Raw genomic sequence first — 24,604 nt, 5'->3', positions numbered from 1 at the left:
ATTGATTTTGTTTGCTTAATTTTTCCCAAATGTATTATAATAATATTATAGGAGTGTTTGTGAATGTTTTTTAGGGGAGGAAATGTTTTTGGTTAAATGTAATACAATAACAAATTAGTGAACAAAAATTTTAAATTGATATAACTGCATCTTGTAAACCTCAAACTTGAAACTAGTGCTAAGAGAAACAATGAGGAAATCTTCATCTGTCTTTTTATTATTCTGTTCTTTAATTTTGAGATCATAGTAATCAGTTAAAATTTGCTTTGTTTTCTTTTATTAACTTTGTGGTAACTTCCATTCTGTAAATCATTGATTCAATGATATTTATTGACTAGGTAATGGTCCATGGTTACCATTTGAAAGCTTTCAGTTACAGTGACTTTGCCAAGAAAATCAAATCAAGTTTGGGTTTCACTTAGTAAGAGGCTATAAAAGTGAGAGCCTTCAAACATATCTAAATATAAACAGTAAGGAGGGTTTAATGATTTTCTAATGGGAGAGCATGAACTATATAAAGTGGGGCCAGAATTTATCACAGAACTATTCCCACAATCTCAATTAAGAAGAAAAGTTTGAAATAAGTAATTATAACCAACCTTCTAAATTTTCCCCAAACAGAAGCCAAGTTTGACAAGTATATATCGTGTGGTATGGCAAGATGTCCCCCCACCCAGATAAATGTTTCTTCTAGTGTGTGTAGAGAGCTAACTATTAGTATTTTAGATTGTTGCCAAACATAATATGAAGAACCACTTACTCAGACACCTGATCTTTAGAATGCAGCATCGTTTGTAACAATTTTAACGCTAACTAAGTACACTTTGATGAGACAGCATTTAATAAAATGCTCATTAATTTCATCATTAGCAAGGGTATGCTAAGAAGTAAGCCAGTTTCTTATGTCACGCCCAATTAGCATCCCATGCTAGTAATCCCATTAGTATTGTTGAATTCACTAATGGAAAAACTAATGGGCATGCTACCAGGGCACATTAATTGGGCACGACACCAGTTCTGGTTTTAATTATTAAACTACGATAATGAAATGTGTGTTTGTAAAATATTAAAACGTTGAAATAGGATTGAAGACAATAAAAGATCGTATGTGGAGAAAAAACGATATAAGAAAAGTCAACCAACCTCCAAGACACCCAAGAGACAGAGAGTGGACTTTCTGATGGATCATCTGTTCTAACCAATTTTAAAAGTTGGTGTATGGTCAGTGGGAGAAGAATCCTGCTTATACTCAGGGGAAATCAGAATCTTTTCTGTAATATTAAATATTATATGCCATATAATATTTTCAGGTATAATATAAGGACTGACAGGCGCCAATTAAAGAAAATGTGGAAAAAGTGAATTTCATCCTTTATGTGTATGGCCTTTTGTGTGCTAATAATAGTGAATTTATTTTTGAAGAAACAAAACTTCAAATACTTTTGGATAATGTAGCATTTAAGTCTTTGATTTAATGAAAATTTAAACCATACCATTTTGAAATTTTTTTCTTTCCTTCACCTAACAAAAATATAATAAGAAGGTCACTTGAGTTAGTTAAAAATATTCTGCTAGTTTTAATGTATTGTGCAGATATATTTCTAATTCTCTACTGAACATGTTGTATCTTTTAGTGGAAAATCAAGTTCATTAAGAGTATGTTCCAGGGGCGGCTAGGTGGCGTAGTGGATAAAGCACTGGCCCTGGAGTCAGGAGTACCTGGGTTCAAATCTGGTCTCAGACACTTAATAATTACCTAGCTGTGTGGCCTTGGGCAAGCCACTTAACCCCATTTGCCTTGCAAAAAAAAAATCTAAAAAAAAAAAAAAGAGTATGTTCCTATGTATGTATATACATATATATGTGTGTGTATGTGTGTGTATATATATATACACACACATACACACATATATGTTGAGATTGTATTACACTTTACTTCCTGAAGATGAAGTAAACAAAGATAACTCCATGGTGGAAACAGCTTTTATTTAATTTTACTAGTTTTATCTTCTAAAGTGACTAAAATACTTTCAAACAAGTCCCAACATGTTGAACATATTTCCAACTTTCTCATGATTATTTTCCTACTTTTCTTTTTCTTTTTTTTGTAATCCTCATTATGGGGACTTGTCTTTTCAAAAGACAAATTTTTACTATAATTATCATGGGGGTAATGATGGTAAAGGTGCTACAAATTTTTAGAGTATCCAACATTCTTAAGTTCAAACCAGGTTTCCTTTCTTTTCTTTTGGTTAATATTATTAAGTAGGGAATTTTATTTAAATTATAGTAAGTTGAAGGAAAATGATCCAGCTGAAATTTTTCTCATTCAGAGCTGAAATTGAATTGCATCTTGGCACTGAGGGATAGCTAGACAAGTTGTGTTCTATAATTGTGATGGAATACTACTATGCTACAAGAAATTATGAGATCAATGATCTTAAGAACAATATGAATAAATTTCCATGAAATAATGAAGAGTGAAATTAACAGAACCAAGAGAATACTGTATACAGTAACAGCAATAGTTTTTAAAGAACAGTTTTGAGCACTAAGTCATTTTGGCTATTTTAGATTTGGATAAGTAATTTTTCACATTGACTGCCAAAAGAAAAATAATCTAAAATCCTTAGGGGAAAAATTATTTGCTTATTGTTTCTGACTGGGGTAATAATGCAGGTAATCTTGTGATAAATCCCATTTTAAAGGAATTTTCTTCTCATACTTGGAAATAGGAGTTTGTTCTTTTTTTTTTCATCTTAGAGAAGATGTCTTGATTCCTAGTACCATTTGAACTCAAAAGAATCTTGATTCCTAGTACCATTTGGACTAAATCCATACTCTTATTCTAAGCTCTCTTTTAAGAAGTTTATATTGTTATGGTCTTTATTTTGGTCTCCAACTTAAATTTTTTTATAGGGATCTGCAGTTGTAGTTACTACAACTAATGATAATGGAAAACAGTATAATGATGGAAAGTGGCATCAGGTGGTAGCTACTCGGTATCAGGCTCTGGGGCAGATCATAGTTGATGACCAGTTCATAGGTGAGTACTCTTTTTTTTTTAAGATTTGTAAGTACGAATTTTATTCTTGTTATCTAAATTTTTGAATTTTTTTGTATTTCATAGGTAGGTACTTCACAAAAAACTTTTTTTTCATTTAATATATTGTTGAATCAGTTTAGTTTTCACTTCTGTTATTCTTTTTTTCTATCCTCCCTTTTAGATTGTTTCTCTTTTCTCTTATAATATATTTGGAAACATACACTTAAGAATACATTATCCCATTTGTTCAAAACATCAATAACATACTAAACATTTTAGCTATTCCAAAACTAGGCTTAAAATCCCATAATGCTAATATGGAGTCATGAACCCTACTCAGAAAACTTGCTTAGATTAAAAAAATACTTCCTGTAACATATTTTTGTAATTGACTATTTTTGTACTTATTGTATCACCCAGTAAATTGTAAATACCTTGAGGATGGGGATATTCATTTCCCTCTTAGTCCTTAGCCCTGAGTAGTAGCTGGCATTTATTCCCTTAGTAGCCATTTAATAAATATCTGATAATTAGAATCAAGGATTGGTAATTATTCAAGGTGATACATATTTTCTTGTTTTTATAAAAGGCTCTTCTTCTGCAACCAGTGGCAGTACTATTATTGGTGAAAACACAGGAGTCTTTGTGGGAGGACTGCCATGGGGTTATACTCTCCATAGGAAGGATCTTGGTGAGTAGTGGAGATTTATTTGTAGATTCAGAAATTCAGAACAGAATAAATTCAAATTATTTCCAGTTTTGAAGACTAAATATAAATATTACATAATTTTAAAAACTCTATTCTATGCTTGTATATATCAATGACCTCTTAGATCACTGACAAAATATTTTCTAAGAATTATTATTGAAAAAGAGAAAAAGTATGTCCTAATGTTTTTTTCACAGAGAGTGTGTTATGGATATTTAATTTAATCAGTATGGTAAACTCCTGGAAAGAATACTTTGTCTACTGATACAGAATCACACTCTCTGAACTTTTTTGTTGTTATTTGTTTGTCATAGCCAACTCTTTGTGATCTCAATTTTGTGGTTTATTTGGTAAAGATACTGGAATAGTTTGCCATTTACTTCTCCAGTTCATTTTATAGTTGAGAAAAATGAGACAAACAGGGTTAAGTGTCTGAATTCAGATTTTGAACTCAGAATGATGAGTTCTTACTACAAGCCCTCTACTTTACTCACTGTGCCACTTAGCTGTCCCTCTCTTCACTTTATAGCTTTAGGGCTCTGAGACTCTGAGAAGTTAAATGATCTATCTTTGTCCATATAGCTGAAATATATTAAAGGTAAGCCCTGAACATAGGTTTCCCTGACTCTAAGACCAATTGTCTTTTATAAATTCCAACTCTCTATTGACCAGGGAAATTAAAACAACCAGTTAAATGTTAGATTATATAATAATTGCTAAAGAAATCATATAATCATTTGATTGATTAAGTATTAATGATCAGTGAAGAGAGCAAAAAATCTACAGTTGATTGAATGAATTTACTTCCAAAACTTTATTCTAAATGACTTCAAAAACTTGAAACGTCTCTATTGAGAGCAGTGTTCTTGTTTAATTTTGAAGGAATAGGGTTATAGAAACTTTTCATCCAATATCATGTTCAGTGTACTGACAATTTCATAATTAACTACTTTATCCTTATCTAATAAAAAGAGGATGTATCTTTAGAGTGCTTCTGGTAGACCATAGTAGGATCATTCTATCACTTTAGCAACTTTTCAGTGTTGATTTATTTCATCATAGCTTATGGGAAGTCAATACATTTAAAATTTCTAAAGTAAATTGATGGTTAGGTACAATACATTCATTTGTGCTATTTAGAGCTACAGCAGAATTAGGCAGTTTAAAAGAAATGTGTTGATTATATCTTAAACTAACCCATTGCTTATGAATTTTGTTGTTTTCAAGTAGTTGTTTATTTTTTAAAACGATATGTTTGTTTGTCAACTCCTACAGAAATAATCCAGAAAGGTTTTGTGGGATGCCTCAGGGATATGTTTTTTAAGAAGAGTCACAATCCTTTTGAGGTCTGGGAACCTCTGGAATGGCAAAATGCTGAAGAACAGAGAAATGTATATAACAGCTGGGAGGGTTGCCCCACTGTACTAACAGAGGGTGTACACTTCCTTGGAACAGGTAATATCTTAAAGGACATGACAATAAATGCCTTACAAGTATACTCCTAAACTTATACCTCTGACTCTACCCTTTTCTAGTTTCAGTGATATGTTCTATATGATGAAAGAACCTGGTTTCCTGCTATAAAATATAAAACTTAAAAATATTCTTTCACATTCTAAGAGTTCCACTGAAGGCAAAAGAGCTGATAGCTCCCAAAATAGACAAAGTTTTTTCTTTTAGAAAATCTACTTGCAAATTTCATTTCCCAATAAAAACAATGCTTTGAATAGTAATTAGATTCCTAGATTATTTCAGAGACGCTATTCAAAATATAATGTAGATAAAATATGCAATTAATAATATAAATTCAGAAATATTATGAATTACAGTGGTTTATGTGCACTAGTATAGGAACCTAACCAGCAAATGGGTGGGAAAGATTAGAGAGGAACTTTTTTTATGTATTTGGCAAAAATATAACATAATGGAGCTGGTCAACCATCTACTTTTCCTTCCATATGATGCCGCCTCAGCGGCAATCCTCAAAAACCATAGGTAAATTTGGGAAGAGATAGTGAAGTTTCAAGAAAGAAAAAAGGGATTGTAGTGATGGAATAATACTTCTTACTCTGGATAGAAGTCACTCCTGCACTGAAATTTCGCAAATCATCTATCTTTATGGCAGTAAAGTCCTGAGTTTATGTAATTTTATGGTCTTCACAACAGATTATACAAAAGCATAATATATTAATTAGTTATTCACTAATGACACTGAGTTTCTTTCTAGTTCTTAATATGGATCTATGTTTAAAAGTTGAATAGAGAATTAATGGGCATGATCCTAGTTATGATTTGGGATAAATCTGAGAGGTTAAATTCCTAAGAGGTTTGTCTTATGTTACTCCTGCTTGCTCTATTCAATTATAAAAGGTATTATTCTATTGATGTACATATTTCAAAAGTGAGCTATTCACTCATCAATAATAAGACCAAGTATCATATCAGTCAATAGCCATTAAGTATTCATTAAACACTTATTTGGTGATAGATATTATGCTAAGATTTGGGGAGCACAAAAATAAAAGAGGGGAGAGACAAAAGAAAAAAGAAAAAAAATTTTCTCTCAAGGTATTGGCTAATCGGGGAGACAACATGAAAACATAGTGGTTATATTATTTCTCATTTTTCTAAAGTGTAAATTTTCTTATTTTTAAAGGATTTCTGGAGCTCTATCCATATGTATTTCCTGGAGGAATGGATTTTGAAATTTCCTTCAAGTTCAGAACTGACCAAATGAATGGATTACTTTTATTTGTGTACAATAAGAATGGACCAGATTTTCTTGCTGTATGTTCATTTTAAAATGCTTTTGCTAATTTTAGTAACCTTGCACTGTGCTTTACAAAAAAGACTAACTTAGAAAAGTAATCTGTAACTTTGTAATCACCTGAACAATTCTCTTCTAGGAAAACTAGTGTTTCCTCAATTTCATTTAATCAAAATTTTAGTTTATTTTAGCATTGCCATTGATATTATTATGCAGACTTGATCATGGACCCGTTTACATTTTAGAATCATGAAAAATGCTTTGAAGAATATTAAAAAACAAAGCTTTGTTGAGAAGGAATTGAGGAAATTCCAGTTTTTTGTTTCATTAGAAGCAGAAATTAAGGTATTCTCTCATTTCCCATTCTATATTAAAGATAGTTTTAAATATTGCCTTTGGGTGAATGCTATTATTTTATTCTTTAAAATATATAAGTGGAGCATATTGATACATGATAATTTTAGCTCTCAATAAACAGGAATGGAAGACCCTAAATAACACATTGCTCTCATAGAACCAAAGGAACTTGACTGAAATCCAAATTCTGAAGTTTAATATTGTTAATATATAACAAAATATATACCTATGCAATTCTAGAATTCAGTACTTCTTTATATATATATGTATGTATGTGTAGATATGTGTGTATAGATAGATAGATAGATATATCTCCAAGTATTTACTGATGATTATCTATATATGGTCTTATTCAAGAAACAAAGAAAATGCCAAGTAGGGACTTTATTCTTGCCCCCAAATAGCTTTTTATCATATATTTTTCAATAATTCCTCATTGAATTTTGCCATTTTTACAAAAAATACAGAAATGTTTTTCCCCTAGGCTAATCTAATATTTTCCATTTAAAACAATTCTTTCTTAAATTTTAGCTTCCAATTTGCCTAGTATCAAAATAAGAGAATGGTAAACTATACTATTATGCTTGAATTGAGAGAAAGATATATGGAGATCTTCCTTTATCACAAAATTTGGGTAAAGTGAGTTCATATTAGAAAAATGCTACATTAATCTAAAAATATACAAAGAAGCAATTATGTTAGATATTTGAAATAATAAAACTGAAATATAGAATCAAAATATATCTTATCAATTTGAAATTGAGTTTGCTATAACCAGTAAAAAATAAGCTTAATCAAGCCTGACATTTCATTTTCTTATTGTCTTGTCATATTCTTCCCAAAATTAAATTGATATATGAAGCACTATTTTCTCATTTTCTAAAAACTCCAATAGAAATAGAGCCATAGTTCAAACTGTCCCTTTTTTCCAGTCACTTACATTAGACTGTAATCTTCTAACTGTTGCAAAAAAACCTGAGTAAAATAGAAACACTTTGTTTTAGTCTACATCATCCTATATATCACATTGTCTAATCATTAGTGAATATGAATTTGTTTGACTTATCGTTATGTTCTTGGTGTCAATTATAAGCTGGCAAGGCACTTTATTATAAGCCATTTGTAGCTATCCATAGGATAAATGTGAACATTTTTATGGAGTTCTTTGAGTGGAATTTCTTGCTCTTCTAGGGAAATTGACCTTTTGCTCTCTTCTATGCTGTCATTCTCCAGTCTTTTTATACACCTATTTTCTTTTTTAATTTGAAATACAGACAGAGTTGAAGAGTGGAATTCTGAGCTTCCTGTTAAAAACCCATATTACTTTAACACAAGTGGATCTATGGTTAGGACTCTCCTATTGTGATAGAAAGTGGAATAAAGTAACCGTGAAAAAAGCAGGCTCAGTAATATCAGCAAGTGTGAATGAGCTGATGAAGCATGTGTCAGAATCCAGTGCCCAGCCACTGATGGTGAATTCCCCAGTCTATATTGGAGGCATTCCACAAGAACTGCGGGATACCTATGAAGAGCTAAGTTTGGAAGAAGGTAAAACCCACCAAGGGAAATTCAATAATCGATGGGGGTTGAGTATGTTCATCCCATATGATATCTTCCTGTTGGATTTGTGGTTAGTCAGTATCCTACTTTGACTCTAGGCTAAAAGCATATTTGGAATTTTAAAAAAAAACTGAAGTATAAAGGATTCCAAAGTACTTTCTTAAAAGTATGCTCCTGCTATCCCAAAATACTACTAGCTTACCTACCTATTCATGTGCATTATGAGCATAGAATGACTTCAGTACATATGTATAGTATTCATTGCATCTATTTTGCACATTTTTGTATAAATTATCCATATATATATATATATACATACACACACAAGTGTATGTATATATATATATGTTCTCTTTGATCATGTATTACATTTATATTTTTAAATTAGAAACAAATTCTTTCCCCACAAAAAAGTTAAAAATTCACCAGTTAATCCATTTTACATTTCTCTTCTCAAGACTAATATTTATCTATTATCACACTCCTTTGGTTTTATCAAGAAATACAAGTAAAATAAGTTGTTAGCTGACTCCTGAATTTTGGAAATTCAATTGTACTTGAGAAATGCAAATATGTGGTTAATTATGAAATAGAAAACATAAATTAAAACTTTCACTTTTAAAACTTGCTTAAAAAACAAAAGTGAGGACCCACTTAATGAATTTGCTTATTATGTTTTTCTCCTGACATAAGTATGAGTTTATTATTTAACTTTGTATATTAGAAGTACTATGCACATAGCAAAATATAGTTCCATGAAGACGTTGCTTTAAGTTAAAAAAAAGTAAGATCTTGATAAAATTCCATTAAGAAGTATTTGATGATTTAGGAATAACATAAAGTTTACATGCTTTTAAGTGGAAAAATGACAATATGTGACAAGATGAAACTAGCCTTTTTAAGGAATATCAGTAAAGAGTTGATTAAAAAAATGGTACATAATACGGTAGAAGTAAGTTAAAATATTAAGCTTTTCGACATAGTTCCCCAATTTTTTAAGTTCCTGATGTTAAAGAAAAATGTAAAAACCTATTGTTAGATCAAAAGTATATTTTAATCTAGAAATATGGAGCTATGAAAATTAAGTCATGGAATGAATTTGCTCTATGTTCCTAAAATTTTTAAGTGTGTTTGTGTGTGTGTGTGTGTGTGTGTGTGTGAAATCCATTAAAAAACTAGTCTTTAAGACAAAGATAAAATTTGAATTCTAACCTTTTATGTAATATTTAAAGAAATGTTAAACAGGATTATAGTTATAGGGAACATAATTAAACCTGAATTTTCAAAGGGAACAGGAATTTATTAGGCACCTATCATGTGTTAGGAATGGGTACATAAATACTTTAAAAATATTATCTAAATTTATCTTCACAATAATCATGGAAGCAAGGTTCTATTATTCCCATTCTACCCCTGAGGAAATTGAGGTAGACAGAAATTAAATTTGAACTCAGCTATTCCTGATTCTAGGTCCAATGTCTTAACCCAAGGAAACCTGATTGCCTCAGTGCTGCAAAAGAACGCCTTATTTCCATTTTGCTAATCTATATCTGATCATATCACTGTCATTTAAATCTTTGATTTCATGCTTAAAATAAGAAAAATGAAAATGTTTGCAGCTATTTACAAAAGGTATCCTTTATGTGTGTATAGTCACATATAGATAAAAATTGATATTTAGATACTTAAGTATCCACAAATTATCCAGAAATTTATTGATATATATATATATATATATAACTAGTATCTTTTCTATTTTATAAGATAGTATAGACATATAAATACTATATATTACATATAAATAGATAAATATTACTATATAATATTAGCACAGCATAGATAAATGATCATTTACTCTAATCATATAGCCAATATGTCTCAAAGGTGGAATTGCAATAGATCATAACTTTGAATTAGTTCTCTAGTTTTTTTCATCAAACATTTACCCTGATGCCTTCTTGACTGATTAATTTTTTTGGAAGGCATATTGTAGTATTTATTACCCTTTTGTTTGCATAGTTGCATGCATGTTCAATAATCCTGTGCATCTTTTCTGTCCCTCAGTGCTTATTTTTGGTAAGGACTGTTGTCTCTTCATGAGTCACAATAGGGATATAATGAGGAAGGGATTTTGTCAGGTCACTGTCAGAATGGGATATAGTAAAATTCAGCAATTTGAACTATTGGAGCAATTTCAGAGTTGGGAGCAACTACTAGTTTCACCATCAGTGAAGATGCTTCATGACATGCTCTTCTGGGCAGTCACACAATTGGTACCTATGCTATCATGTGCCTAATAATATGTGAGTATTTGTGTGTGTTGTGTACATTTAAGTGTGTTTTCACAGCTTGGATACTTTCTATCCTGAGAATTGTCAGAAGAAAAATGTGGATCAACACTAACCAAATAGTGTCATTTGTAAATGCTAAAATGTAATTCTATGCCTACAAATTTACCCATGGGTTTTTTTCGTGTGTGTGTGTGTGTGTGTGTGTGTGTGTGTGTGTGTGTGTGTATTTCTGTTACTTGTACACTAATATATTTGATTATTCTTTCATTTTTGCTTTTGCTGATAAGAAAATTGTGGCAGAGATAAACCAATTCATCCAGTATATCTATGCTAGAAGAAGGGATTCAAATTGTTTAGAAATTTCTAAGCTAATGATTATCCATTGAATCATGCTGACTTTAAGTTGCCTTATTTTTGTTTTTGTTTTTGTTTTCAGGTTAGACCATCAATTCTGATAAGTTTGGCCTAAAGAAATGAGAAGTAAATAGTGGGAGACAAAAAATCAGGACACATACACTTAATCTATTAGGAGACCTATATAATATTGAGATGACATAAATACTGAATAAAATAATCTGGTCTCTGTCACAATTAAATTTTTATTTTATGTTAAATGTTGTATTATTTCAGTAGATGCAGTTTAATTTGGAAGATGCTAATCATCTATTTTTAACCTTTCAAACTTCAGAGTGTTTTGCTAAAAGATAGGGAAGTTGTATATTAGATGCCCCAAACCCAAAGATGCCCTCTTTAGTTACAATTCTGTATTTCTTCCCAAGCAGAATAATGTCAAACCTCATTGAGCTGATGTCTGTTTACTCAGAATAGCATGTAATTCAAAGCAACTGCTATTCCCTGGCTGACTAGATGCCCTATGGTTCTTTAAGAAAAATATTGAATAATCTAAACCTATCTCATCCAAATTCTGCATTAAAGCTTAACAAGACTTTTGTGCATTATATTTATTTTAAAATATATTGCATAAAATATGTATTCCAGAAAAAGGATTTCTGTTAAGGCTGAATCTTGATCTTAGTATATGCCTCTGGATGAAAGATTTCTACTCAATTGAGGAGCCATTTTGTATGTCCAAGAATATGAGCCCAAACAGGTACACATGCCTCATTGAAAAAAATTGAATGCAGTGGCTCTTTCTCAGTTTAATTATTTATGTGAAGATAAAGTCTGTGCCCCCAAATACTTATTAATTATTTTAATTAATTTAGGGTATTAATTGTGAACCTTTCTTCTTTGCATGAAGTGCTCTGTTTTTTAAACAATGTTTTTAAATAATTGAATTACATAAATTATACATATTAGATATTTAACAAATATAGTGTCTGAAGCATGAGATTTGGTTTGTTACCAATTTTCCAGAAAACCAGTATTTAATAGTTGAACAATTCAAGCAGTTGAAGAGAACCAGTGGTAAGGTACAAATGAATCATTTTCTGCTCCCAAAAGTCACATTTAGTTAAATTTGATTTCACAAGGAGTCAAACTGTATTGTATGTGTGTATATGCATGTGTGTATGTGTAGGGGTGTGTGTGTGTGTTGTGTATAAAGAATTCTGCTGTGGGTCTGGAAAACACTACTCTACGGGCATTTATTAAATTCCAACTGTATTTGCCATTTATGAGAGAATAAAGAGGTAAAGCATCGTAGAATGAAGATGTATAGTAATCAGTGTCTGGTTCTTCTGTACAATAGATTCTTAACCTTTTTTAGCCTGATAAAATCAGGAGGTGGAAGGAAAGGATTTCTTCAACACAGCTTAAAAGTTAATATTTACACCTAAGAGTTCTCCTTGTCATAGAAAATATAGTGCTGTGGACGACAAAAATGATTGTTAATTAATGACTCGAGCTCTTTATGTGATACTAATCCCTTACTATTTGCTAGGTTTCGGTGGTTGCATGAAGGATGTTAAATTTACACGAGGTGCTGTCGTTAACTTGGCATCTGTGTCCAGTGGTGCTGTCAGAGTCAATCTGGATGGATGCCTATCAACTGCCAGGGTTGTTAACTGCAGGGGAAATGACTCCATCCTAGTTTACCGAGGGAAAGAGCAGAGTGTTTATGAGAGTGGTCTACAGCCATTTACAGGTAACATGTTGGTTCCTTAAATTGAATGCTACATCACCTACTCATCTCCTCCTCCTCCTCTCCACCCTCCCCAGTGAAGTCTACATGAATATCTTACCTTGCTGTTCATTATTTCCACTTAAGAATATCTGTACAGGGTGGTGGCCTCAAATGAAGGAGGATCAGCAGGCAGTGTTTGGAGTCGGGGACGCACAAAAGGAACAGGTAAATAGAGTTTTCAAGTAGGTCTTCCTTGATTTCCTTGACTGTTTAGCTTATAGTTTTAGGTACAAGTGCGCCAATATAGGGTAATCATTCCCCTTGGTCATCAGGACCTTGTCTTTTTTCTTCTTTTTCTTGTGGCAGCTTTGTATACAAAACATGAGCTGTAGGATGAGAATCCAAGCAAAAAACAAGGGGAAGCATATGACAGACTAGCTTCCCTGAGCACAGGAGGCAGCTAGGTGGTGGTGTAGTGGATGGAGTCAGGAAGACTTGAGTTTAAGTCTCATCTGACCTTAGGCAACTCATGTAACCTCTGTTTGTTTCAGTTTATGTTTTCAATGTAAAATGAGGATAAAATAACCTCACAGGGTGATTGTAAGTATCAAATGAGTAATTTTCTATAAAGTCTTTAATACATTTCCTGGCACATGTAAATATTAGTTATTAATAAATTAAGCTTTACTGTTAACATCACAAGATGGTACAAAGGTAGCATAGGCTGATCAGGAATATCTGTTTAAAATAACATAGCTATTTTCTTTTTATTATAATCATTTAATTTTCCAATTACATTTAAAACTAATTTTTAAAATTCATTTTTGGAGTTTTTTCCCCTCCCACTCTTCCCTCTCCCTGCCCTAAAATAACTAGTAATCTGATATAGGTTATACATGCACAATTAAATAATGTAGATATTTTCATTCTTTCAAGGTTGGTCATGAAATGACTCAATGAAATATGAATTTGAGTAGAGTAGGCACAAGATATTTTGGATCAAGAGTTATACTAGGTAAAAAGGCATATAAAAATGTCTTCCTATGTACTTCGAGAGAATCTCGTTTAATATGAATAATAAACACATGGTCTTTAGGAGGAAAAACTTAGTACTTCCATAATATGTTTCGATGGAAACATTTTTTTGATATTCCAAAGGAGTTTCCAAATGGATCCTTTATCCCTAGAGGGGTTTTAGAAAAGAATAGTCATAGATTTATTTTTTACTAAAGCTTATAAATTGTGTAATACAACTGTATGGTTTTCTAGATGAGGAACCTGATGACCAGAAAAGGGACAAAACAATTTTCCAAAGATCACACTTGTTAAATGGAAAAATCAGGATTTGAATCAGACTCTATTGACTCTAAATCTGTCATTTTTACATATTCTGGCATGTTGCCTCTACCCTACTATTCAGTCAATTCAGATTTATCTGACTCTTTGTGATCCCATTCAGGATTTTCTTGACAAAGAGACTGTAATAGTTTACCATTTACCTCTACAGCTCATTTTAAAGATGAAGTAACTGAGGCAAACAAGACTAAGCAATTTTCCCAGGATCACATGGTCAGGAAGTGTATGAGGTCAAATTTGAACTCAAGAAGATGAATCTTCCTATCTCCAGGGCTGACACTATCCACCAAGCCATCTAGCTGCTCCTCTATAACACATTGTCCCTAAAGTATCATCCTTTGATATCATCTCATAAAATTACTTAATTTTTCAAACAAGAAAGAGCAAGGAGAAATAGTGACTTTTCTAAGATAGTTGTCCATCCTAGATAGGTGCTTTTCTATCAGAAAAAGTACCTGATTTCTTGAACAGTCCTTTTTCTTCTATAAGCTCATGTTAGCTCTGATTCATTGTTTTCAAATCATACATGTCTGTGCTTTACATATTTCAAACTTTGCTTTATTATTAATTGAATTAGGAAAATTGAAAAAGCCTACTTATGAGTAATAAAGCAAAAGTAAATAGGTATCTTGAAAGTACATTGTTTACATAGCTTCATTTTCACTATTTTGAGTACTACTCTAAAAGTGATCAAATCGAATTCTGGGTTTATAGTAATGATATGACCACATATGCTTATGCCATAAATTTATATTTACAATCTGACCACAGCACTGAGCAGCTACATGTTCCCAAGGGCTGAAGAATAATTGCACTATTTAATTATTTTTGAGTCAGTTTTGCTATGTCCCTTATGAAAAGACCATCTGCTAGACAGTACCTTACCCTGCCCTGTGCTGCATTTCAGAACTAATAAAATCAATATAACTACACTGTTTTCTGTAACTTGCAAGTTGATTGTGTAGCTCAGGCTATTTTTTGTAAGTATCTATAATGTTTTAACTATACTGTTGATAATTATTCCCTTATCCCCATTTCTCTCACTTATATGCATTGTATCCCTGAGATTATTGTTTCACTCATCTAAACAGTAGAATCAGAAAAAAAGAAGATATTTGATGTGGGAACACAGGAGTGATCATCCATCTACAGGGCCCAGGAGTCCACATACATTTATAGAAAGCCCATCATCCATCATCCTGCCATGGAGTTCCTTGGGCCTTTTCTCTGTACCCCTAGTGCAGTCTTCTGTGATGAAGTTGTTGCTGGCCAAAACTTGACTTGTTAAAGCAATATCTAATGAATAAAGGATATAGATTTTTTACTAAATTAGGAAACTATGTGTCCATGTAACTGTGACATTTGATTTCTTTCAAATACCCCAGTTCCTTTTTCTGCCTTTTAAAAAAATTAGAAGTGATTGAAACAAAGTTTTCTGGGCAGACTTTTCACAACATCTTCCTTCTAACCAAAAACATAATTGTGAATGTGCCTCATATATGTCATCTCCTTTAGATTTGCTTTTTTTAGTTAATTTGAGAAGAAATTAAATTAAGAATGAAATCAAACATTTGAACATGATCACTTTTGTGATATTTTGTGTCCAAGATATAAAAGTGTCAAAGTACTCTGTATAATAACAGTCTAATTATCTTGCTTCAAAGTGTTACATCATTATCTTGCTTGATCTTGTTAGCTGTCTACCATCCACCTCCTTCTTTATGAGTGATGTTTAAACATGTTGGATACATTCAATGTTTTTGGAAAACCTGGATGAGACAAGGAAGAACGTGATGTAGATGGGGTTTTGATGGTTTTGAAATATAGCTTGAACTGAATGGCTCAAGATGTGCAGTCATATTAAATCAATGCTGAAAAGTTACAACTCTAATAAATTGTATTTATGCTAATGGTTGAGTCTGATTTACTGCCATCATTAAAAGTTGAAGAATAGGGGCAATAGTCTTCTCAGAACTGCTATTTTCTCTATTTTTTCCTGTTTTATCCTTCTACAGCTCCGCAAAGTGTGCCAACTCCCACAAGAGCTCACAGCATAAATGGTTACAGCATTGAAGTGACCTGGGATAAACCTGTTGGGGTCAGAGGTATAATTGAGAAGTACATTGTGAAGGCATATGATAAGAATAGTTCTCATCTACCCTATGTAGCTGCTGCCAATGTTGAGTTTGTCAACACCAGTGCCCTCACAGGTAAATTGCATTGCTTAATGGAGTAGATTAAAGAAAAGAGGATTTTGGTTTTTGTTTGTTTTTGAATAAAATTTTTCATTAAGCTGGGAAATGTTTTCTTAGGTGCTTTCAAGGATGCCTCTTTATCTGTACAAATAAATACCTATTACCTGATATGGGGAATGTCAAGGCCCATGCAGGAAGATTGTTTCAGAATAACTATGAGGATAGAGAATGCTCATTGTTTGTTTCTATGCATTGATGGCATTTTCTCCATTCCAAAATATTTAGGGATGAAATCTCCCAGAGTAACGAAGGTGGCATACATTGCTGTTACTCTGTAACTCCACTCTAGAAAGTTTGTTTATATGGTTATATCAGACCCAAGCCCCTCCCATCTTCTAAAATTGTTTTTTTTTTTTTTTAGCTCAAGTTGAGCCCAATGAAGATTTTGCATTATAAGAATCTCTGATTGGACCCTGTCCTTTCAGACTTAAGAAAATGAGAGGGGATTGGGAGTCTGAGTGACAGCAAATTATCCAGTCAGTTTCTCTGCAATAGGCATGGTGTGACATTCTGAAAGGGTGACATTTTGACACCCACATTTATTACATACAAAATAGAAATATTATCAAGAACTTCCATTTATGTAGTTCCCCCCATCACATAATCTTATACATATCTGATTCACATGTTTTTTAAAAAAGAATTTCCTCTTCATCACTAACAAATAGTCATTTCATCTTAAATAATGGTGAATCTACAACCTCCAGAGACAGTTTAATGTACTTTTAAATAACTATTAGGAATTTTCTCTTTCTTTTGCATTAATCCCAATTTGAAACTTCTAGTTATTATCATGAGTGATAGAGCTTCAAGTACTTGAAGACAGCTCTCACTTATCCATGTCCCTTTATGACTTCTCTCAAGCAGTTCCATAGCTGATTCTCATAGGATCTACTCTCAGGGGCTTATGCTAGTTTTTAAACTATTTTCCTTGCGACAAGTCTGTGAAGCAGGTAGTAAAGTATAATCATCACCATTGTACAGATTGAGAAATTAAGACTCAAAGAATTTATGTGTCTTTTCTACAGGACACTAGTAATCAATGTGGAAAATAAGATTTGAATTCGTTTCTTCTCCAAGACCAGCATTCTTTTCACTCTATTGAGCTGCCTCATAACAGCTTTACATTTCAAAGCATTTTTGGAATAAATGGGAAAAATTCATGTTCTAGTATAGAAATGTTAATATGCATACATACACACACACACACATACACACATATATATATATAAACACAAAGTGAAATGATGTGATTTTTATGCAAAATACAGATTCTAACTTTAAGAAACCTTAATCTTACTGAAAAATAATTGTGTATTCTACACAGGCGATTTTAAGTATAACATATTTTGCTTTCTTAATATTTTTAGACAAATATGTAAAACCAGACAGTCTTTATTTTTGAAAAAACTTTTATATAAATGTATTTATATTGTAATTTTAATATAAATAAATACTAAGTGAAACTAGGATAAAATATATTTTGCTTTATAAAGTATTTTCTATAAAATATAAAATCCAAAGAAATAGAATTAAAGCATAATTCTTAAGTTGAAGTAATTTAATGTACTATGAAACTAAATAATTTTTAAATGGTCAAGTGAACCAGCATAACTAAAGTAATTAAATGCTCGGTGTTAGCAAAGGAAGAATATTTAGCAACTCATGTGTTCTCTCCTATTTCTAGTAGGGAAAATATTCAGGACTAAGTCGTAAGGATACACTTTGAGTGATTCAATGGATTTTTCTTTTGCTGTTCTATTACTATCCTTTAAGGCACTTCATTGTACAACTTCAGAACTATCCTAGACTTATTTCTTCCCCTTACTCACCTTGCCCAATCAGTTCCCACAGTGTCATTGATCATACTTCATAGTGTTTCATATCTGTCCCCTTTCTGCATTCACAGAGCCATCACCCTAGTTCAAGTCCTTATCACTGCAACCTGGATTAATGCAGTCTTCAGTATTTCTCATTTCCATTCCATCATTTTTACAACTTCCGAATTGACATTCTTAAAATACATATTACTCAAGAAGCATCAGTAACTCTTTTTACTAGGAGACCATATAAAGTCATTGTTTAGCATTAAAATAATCAGGAACTAATCTCTTTTCCTTTAATTAAATATAATTTCTTTTCACACACTCTTTATTTAAGTTGAAATGACCTTCCCTATATTTCCTGGAGGTGCCATTCTAGCTGGTGTAAATGTCTATGGAATTGAAAATAGTGTGGCATATTGGGAAGAGTGTTGAGTTTGTAGTTAGGAAGATCTGTATTGAAACCCTACCTCAGATCCTTATTAACCATGTGATCCTGAACAAATCACTTCACTTTTCAATGACTAATTTTTTTCATTTGTAAAATGATGGAATTGTATTCAATAATTTCTCAAGTCCCTTATTTTTCTGAATCTATGATCCAATGATTTAATTCCATCTTAACTGCTTTCACCTATTCTATTCAAAGGTGGATATAGAAAAAAGCGACTCATAGCTCAGTTCTGTTCCTTATACCACAAAGAAAGTAGAGCTGTGAAAAAATAACTTAGAATGAGAGGGATATAAGTGCCTATAGTTTTATTCCTTGCTTTTTACTCCATCTTGACTCTACTGTTTAAGCTACAGGGTGACTCTAGGTATTTGGCCACCAAGCCTACATTTCCTTAACCATAGAATTGGGGTTGCTAATTCTTGTATTACTTACTACAGCTTTTCTGATGAAAATTTATTATAAATCTTAAAATTTTGCGATTACTTTGTTGTTGTATAAGCTGTCAAACTTGTATTTGACATCAGAGTACTGGATGAACTTATAAAGCAGGTATAAATGCTATAAAAGACAATAACATTTGGAGAAAAACTGAATTAGCCCATATTTGCATAGAAGACAAATAGAATAATCAAGAAAAACTTTGGAGAGTATTGAATGATTGATTCACTGGATATCTTAAAAATAAGAAAATATCTCACACTTTGAAAAAATTTTGAATCTTAATATTTTATAAAAGGTAACTGAGAGATGAGCAGTTATCTTTATATTCATTTTCCATCTATATAGACATTTTAATGAGAATTATCTATAATGCATTGAGGAACACTTCCATAAAGATGTTAATAAGGAATAGCAAATTTGTAACTGATACTTCATGGTAGATCACCCCTTTGCCATTTAAAAAGTTTTTAAAAATATTTTATTTATCTATTTTTCCAACTATATGCAAAGATAATTTTCAAAAATCATTTTTGTAAAGTTTTGAGTTTTATATTTTTTTCTCTCTCTACCTCTCTTCCCTCCCCTCTCCCCAACAGAAAGTAATAGAATATAGATGATTTGTGTATTACTATGTAAAATATATATCAATATTAATTATTTTGTGAAAGAAGAATCGAATTGAAACAGAAAAAAAACCTTGGAGAGAAAAAATAATACATAAGACAACTTTAAAAAATTGAAGATAAGAAACTTTGATCTGCATTTAAACCCCCTAATTCCTTCTCTGGAAATGGATGATCCTTTAGAATTATCTTAAACCATATACAATTTTTGAGTTATTCAAGTAAAAAAAATCACTAACCATCTCCTATGCATACATCAAAATTATCCAAGATTCTTTGGAAAATATAATTGAGATAATTTTGTCCCATGTTCCTTTTATTAATATCATTTTAAGTCATAAAACAGGTAGGCATAATGTCATCAAAGTTATTTGCCACTATTATAGAGGAGATACTGTACAGAGTCCAAGTTGAAGATGTTTTTCTAAGTTCCTACTGATGCTCCTGTTTAAAGAATGACATTGTGATTATTATATTGAAAACTCAATCATGGCACCAATCCCTAGGCACGTTCTATAACTACTCAAAGAAGCTGGTCAAAACACACATGCAAGAAAAATCAAAATGGATAAAGAACATTAATTGCTCAGATTGTAGTGTGCAATTAGATGGGAAACATTGAAACTTTGAAAAGACACAGTAACTAGGCAATAGGTCTATAATTAAAAGGGAGGAAAGTGTGCCAGATTATTTATGGTAAATTGCATTCTATTTTAAAGACCCCCCCAATTCCATATTTTAATACTGTTATCTTTCAATATTGTTTTATGACTGTGAGTCATGGAATCCTAGTCTTAAAAAAAGTAAAACTGAATATCACTTGCATAGGAATGGATCATCATATGGTGCTAGTAAAACTTGAATACTGAGGAAATAGGAACCCGTGAAGAAAAATAGAATGAAAAATATCACCATATATGTTTATGATTAAAAAAAGAAATAGTTTGCTCATGTGATAAGAGAGTAAAACCATTATATGGCTTGTATCCACCACTGTAATCATTGTCATGTCAAAAGAAAGCAGAGAAAGCATTTATAAAGTTGGCTGGAATCTCTGCAGTAAATTTATAAGGGACATTAACAGGCAATACCCAGGACAAGCCAGCATGGACAGGTAATGATCTCTATCATTGAAGGAACATTATCCCGATGATATCATAGGTCCATTTGACTATTTGAGTTTAACAGAGTTGTTGCTAAATCTTTATTTTAGTCCAACTGATATCACCACATTTGGTCACTAGGGATGTATTAATTTTGAAAATCTTTCCTCACTACAGTGTGAATAAACTTTTAAAATTCTTAATTCACTCAATTCAAGATTGTTTTTTAAAGTGCTTTTTACTTAAACCTTAAGGAATAATATTTCCTTCCTCCCTACCAACAGACTACTCCTACACAAACACAATCACATGTGCAAATACGTACACATTTCCTAATAATTTCCTTGTAAATTCAAAGTAATATCATATAGCCAAACATTGTCCTTCACTCTTGTTTTTCATTATTTCAGTTCTTTCTGGAAAAATCTAAACCTTCCCCCAAATCCTCTCTCTCTAGAACTCTAGAAGGGGCTCCTTCTAAGACTCTCCTTCAACTTCATGATAACCCTTAGCATTTACCTCTCCCTTCATCCCCACTCCCTGGGATTCACTCTCCATGTAAGAAGGCCCCCCCCCCCCCCCCCCGCCAAAAAAAGGATGGCTACTTGAAATTGGAAAAAGAAATCATGCTATATCCTTAATATGCATTAGAATACTGGAATAAAACTTAAGCAGCACTTAAAACTTTTTTCCACAGAACTTTTCTCTGGGGAGGTCCCAGTGGTAAATCAAAAGATGAGGAGTAATAAATGCTAAGGAAAGTTATGAGTTTAAAATTTTTCTCAGGTGACTGACATTTTTTGCTATTCATCCTTTTATTTTTGAAATGATATTCTCTTAGTGCTTCCATATTCTCTTTTCTTTTTCTTTTTCTTTTTTTGCTAGGCATTGGGGTTAAGTGGCTTGCCCAAGGCCATACAGCTATGTTATTATTAAGTATCTGAGGTCAGATTTGAACTCAGGTACTCCTGACTCCAGGGCCAGTGCTCTATCCACTGTGCCACCTAGCTGCACCTCAATTTCTCTTTTCTTAATCCAATTTACCCCTGCACAAAAATCTGCTCTCAGCTCCTTTATTCTTGTTAAAAATAATTGCTAGGAGCTAACATACTACTCATTCCAGTAAGATTTACATTCAAATATGAAGATCTTGAGATCAATTTTCCAAAATAAGCTAGCACATAGCAGAGTTTTTCTTATCAATGTGTGAGCATGGTTCTAGGATTCTTGGTTTGGAATTATTGAGTCTATTTATCTTCTAAATATGTTTTGGGGAACCATGCTTTAGAGATTTTCTAGAAATTGAATATAATAGGAACTGGAAGCCAGTATAAAAATATGATATAAATACACACCTAAATATGGCATAATATAAGGGGATGAGTGAATGTGGAATTTAATGGGCCCTATCAAGTCCATGGACTATGAGTGGATCTTCCTAGATCACTACAAATATGAAAATCTATCACTAATTAATCATACATGATAAAAAAATTCTTAGTTATAATTCTAAAAATACTCACAAATAGTTTTTGAAAAAGATGGTAATAAATTAACAATCACCTCCTTGAGGAAGTTGGACTTATAGTCAGGAAGACATTAATTGTATTAATCTTAGGTACTTACTAGCTATGTGATCCTGGACAAGTCATTTAACCTCTATCAGCATGTTTCCTCATTTGCAAAAATGAGGATAACGATGGCATCTGTCTATTGTAGAGCTGCTCAAGCAAGTTAGGGGTCAAGAGGCCAGTTATGGCCAAAATAACCTAAGCTCTGGTGACCCTTGACCTGAAAGCTTCCATGGAACTCTGATTTAATAACACAACCGCATCATTCTTGGCCTCACTATTTGATAAGCCCTGTTTCTGAACTTCCTGACCTGGATCACATCCTGCTGGGTTAATTCCTGCCCATAACAAAATTACATCATTGTTTTCATCCTGTATGCTAATTTTGTGCTTCTCTATATGAACTGTTGGATGTTGCCAGTTGTCCTGGTATTCCCCACCCAGGTCTATGCGTGTTGTCTTTTTTTCTCTTGAGCTGAATCCATCCCCTGCTGAATAGGGGAACTAAACAGCCTATGGAGGTTTTTGTGAAATCAAATAAGATATTGTTTGTAAAGTGCTTTGCAATTGTAAAATGCTATATGGATACTAGCTATCACCACCACCATCATCACCAGTGACTTTCTTTGATACAAATATCACATATATTTTCCTATTTCCAGTGGAGAAATGGGAAAAGAGAGGAAATGATTTAAAAAGACTTGTTCCATCTGGACAGAAGAATAGCTTTCTATATACCTCTCTCTACCTGCAGAAAAATGGAGACACCAGAGGACAATAGATCTATGTCAGAAAGAAGATGCTATTGTTTTTCCCAACCTGAGGAGAAAAAAAGTTGAAACAGAGTCATGTGGGTAATGCTTTCTAATTAACATTCAAGAGAAGAAAGCAAATTCAGGAAGAATATTCCAAAAAACCTGGTTCTACTGATGAATGCTGATCATATCATGTCCCATGTTTCTTGTCATATTTTTTCCTTCTGGTATACAAAACTCTCCCCTTTACTCCATTGGAGAAATTATGCCCTATCTCATATATCCTGAGTTTTATGAGTAGAATCAACTTTGAATTGAGTGGATCTTGTTCCATTAATGAAGAGAAAGCCATCTCCTCAATCAAGTCCAAATGATTCAATGTCGACCACAGTTTTGATCCAGAGCTTCCTGATTCAATAATGAACAAAAAGTCAAACTTTCACTCTATGAGTTCTTGGGGGACATTTCTGTACTGAAAAGGCAACTGAGGAGCATAGTATGGTAGTTTATAACCACTCAGTAACTTGTCAGTACTTTTCTTCTTTACCATATCCTATTAAGAGTATCCAAATCTTAGAGTTTAAAAAAGAGGGATTTACTATAAAGCAGTGTAGAAGAAACATCAAAGGAGACTGAATAAAATATTTAACTAATCATTTACTGTGGGCTAAGCATCAGGGATACAAACAAAAAACCTAGATAATCCATGATCTCAAGGAGCTCACATTCTAATAGCGGAAAAGACAAATGAAAGAATTTAGCTACAGGTAGAGGAAAGGTCCCATAGTTCTTGGGGTACTAAGGCCAAGGAGATGGTAATTCCTTTTGTTTAATCTTGTTTCCATGATAAAAGTCATGTCAACATCTGATGCTAAGTCACTGGACTTTACCAGAGACTTTGGTGACAACAACTTTCTTTTCTGGAACTGTAGTACTTGTATACTAGTTGCCAAACTGTTTTTCCACTAGAACTTATTTCCAGGGTGATGAGTGAAGAAACTGGACTAGAAGCAGTACTATCCCCATTGCTATGTACTTGGAAATAGCCTCAGGGTTATGTGGACCCAAAACCATTAAAACTGAGCCTTTTCCTCAAGAAGTTTATATTGAGATAGGGGAAAATACATCTAACATATTAAATGATTACCTATTAAGTACTGAACTAATTGGATTTAAGTGCAGTAATAGCTGGATTGTCATTTTCTAGATAAGAAAGCTAGCAGAATTGGAATTCTGCCCTAGGTGAAATGATTCAGATCAAGCACTCACTTGCCCCTGATTCACTGCAGAGAGGGGCTGCTTACATGTGAGTTGGGGTACAACGTTTTAGCAATGATTTCTCAGTGGTCCAACATGTATTCACATCATTAGAGCTGCTAAGAGACTTTGGTCACTGTCTAGTCCAAA

The 24,604-nt window shown here is 32.5% G+C and overlaps 1 protein-coding gene and 1 long non-coding RNA gene across 2 annotated transcripts in view; one reads left to right on the top strand and one right to left on the bottom strand.

Annotated features, from left to right (window-relative positions):
• The window catches only part of USH2A (usherin), a 1,130,853-nt gene that overhangs the window by 422,189 nt on the left and 684,060 nt on the right, over positions 1 to 24,604 (top strand). The window contains exons 22-29 of the mRNA XM_074222669.1: positions 2,920 to 3,046; positions 3,636 to 3,737; positions 5,031 to 5,210; positions 6,412 to 6,542; positions 8,154 to 8,427; positions 12,634 to 12,837; positions 12,961 to 13,041; positions 16,188 to 16,382. Coding sequence (XP_074078770.1) covers positions 2,920 to 3,046; positions 3,636 to 3,737; positions 5,031 to 5,210; positions 6,412 to 6,542; positions 8,154 to 8,427; positions 12,634 to 12,837; positions 12,961 to 13,041; positions 16,188 to 16,382 — 1,294 coding nt within the window. The remainder of the gene's footprint in view (positions 1 to 2,919; positions 3,047 to 3,635; positions 3,738 to 5,030; positions 5,211 to 6,411; positions 6,543 to 8,153; positions 8,428 to 12,633; positions 12,838 to 12,960; positions 13,042 to 16,187; positions 16,383 to 24,604) is intronic.
• Positions 12,565 to 24,604, bottom strand: part of LOC141513139 (uncharacterized) — a 42,923-nt gene continuing 30,883 nt past the window's right edge. The window contains exons 2-4 of the long non-coding RNA XR_012475724.1: positions 15,344 to 15,468; positions 12,935 to 13,202; positions 12,565 to 12,779 (exon numbers count right to left, since the gene is read on the bottom strand). This is a non-coding gene — a long non-coding RNA (uncharacterized LOC141513139). The remainder of the gene's footprint in view (positions 12,780 to 12,934; positions 13,203 to 15,343; positions 15,469 to 24,604) is intronic.

This window comes from Macrotis lagotis, chromosome 2, assembly GCF_037893015.1.
Source record: "Macrotis lagotis isolate mMagLag1 chromosome 2, bilby.v1.9.chrom.fasta, whole genome shotgun sequence".
NCBI classification, from domain to species: Eukaryota; Metazoa; Chordata; class Mammalia; order Peramelemorphia; family Peramelidae; genus Macrotis; species Macrotis lagotis.
The sequence above is the reverse complement of the archived record's forward strand: the minus strand, read 5'-3'. Positions and strand labels throughout refer to the sequence as shown.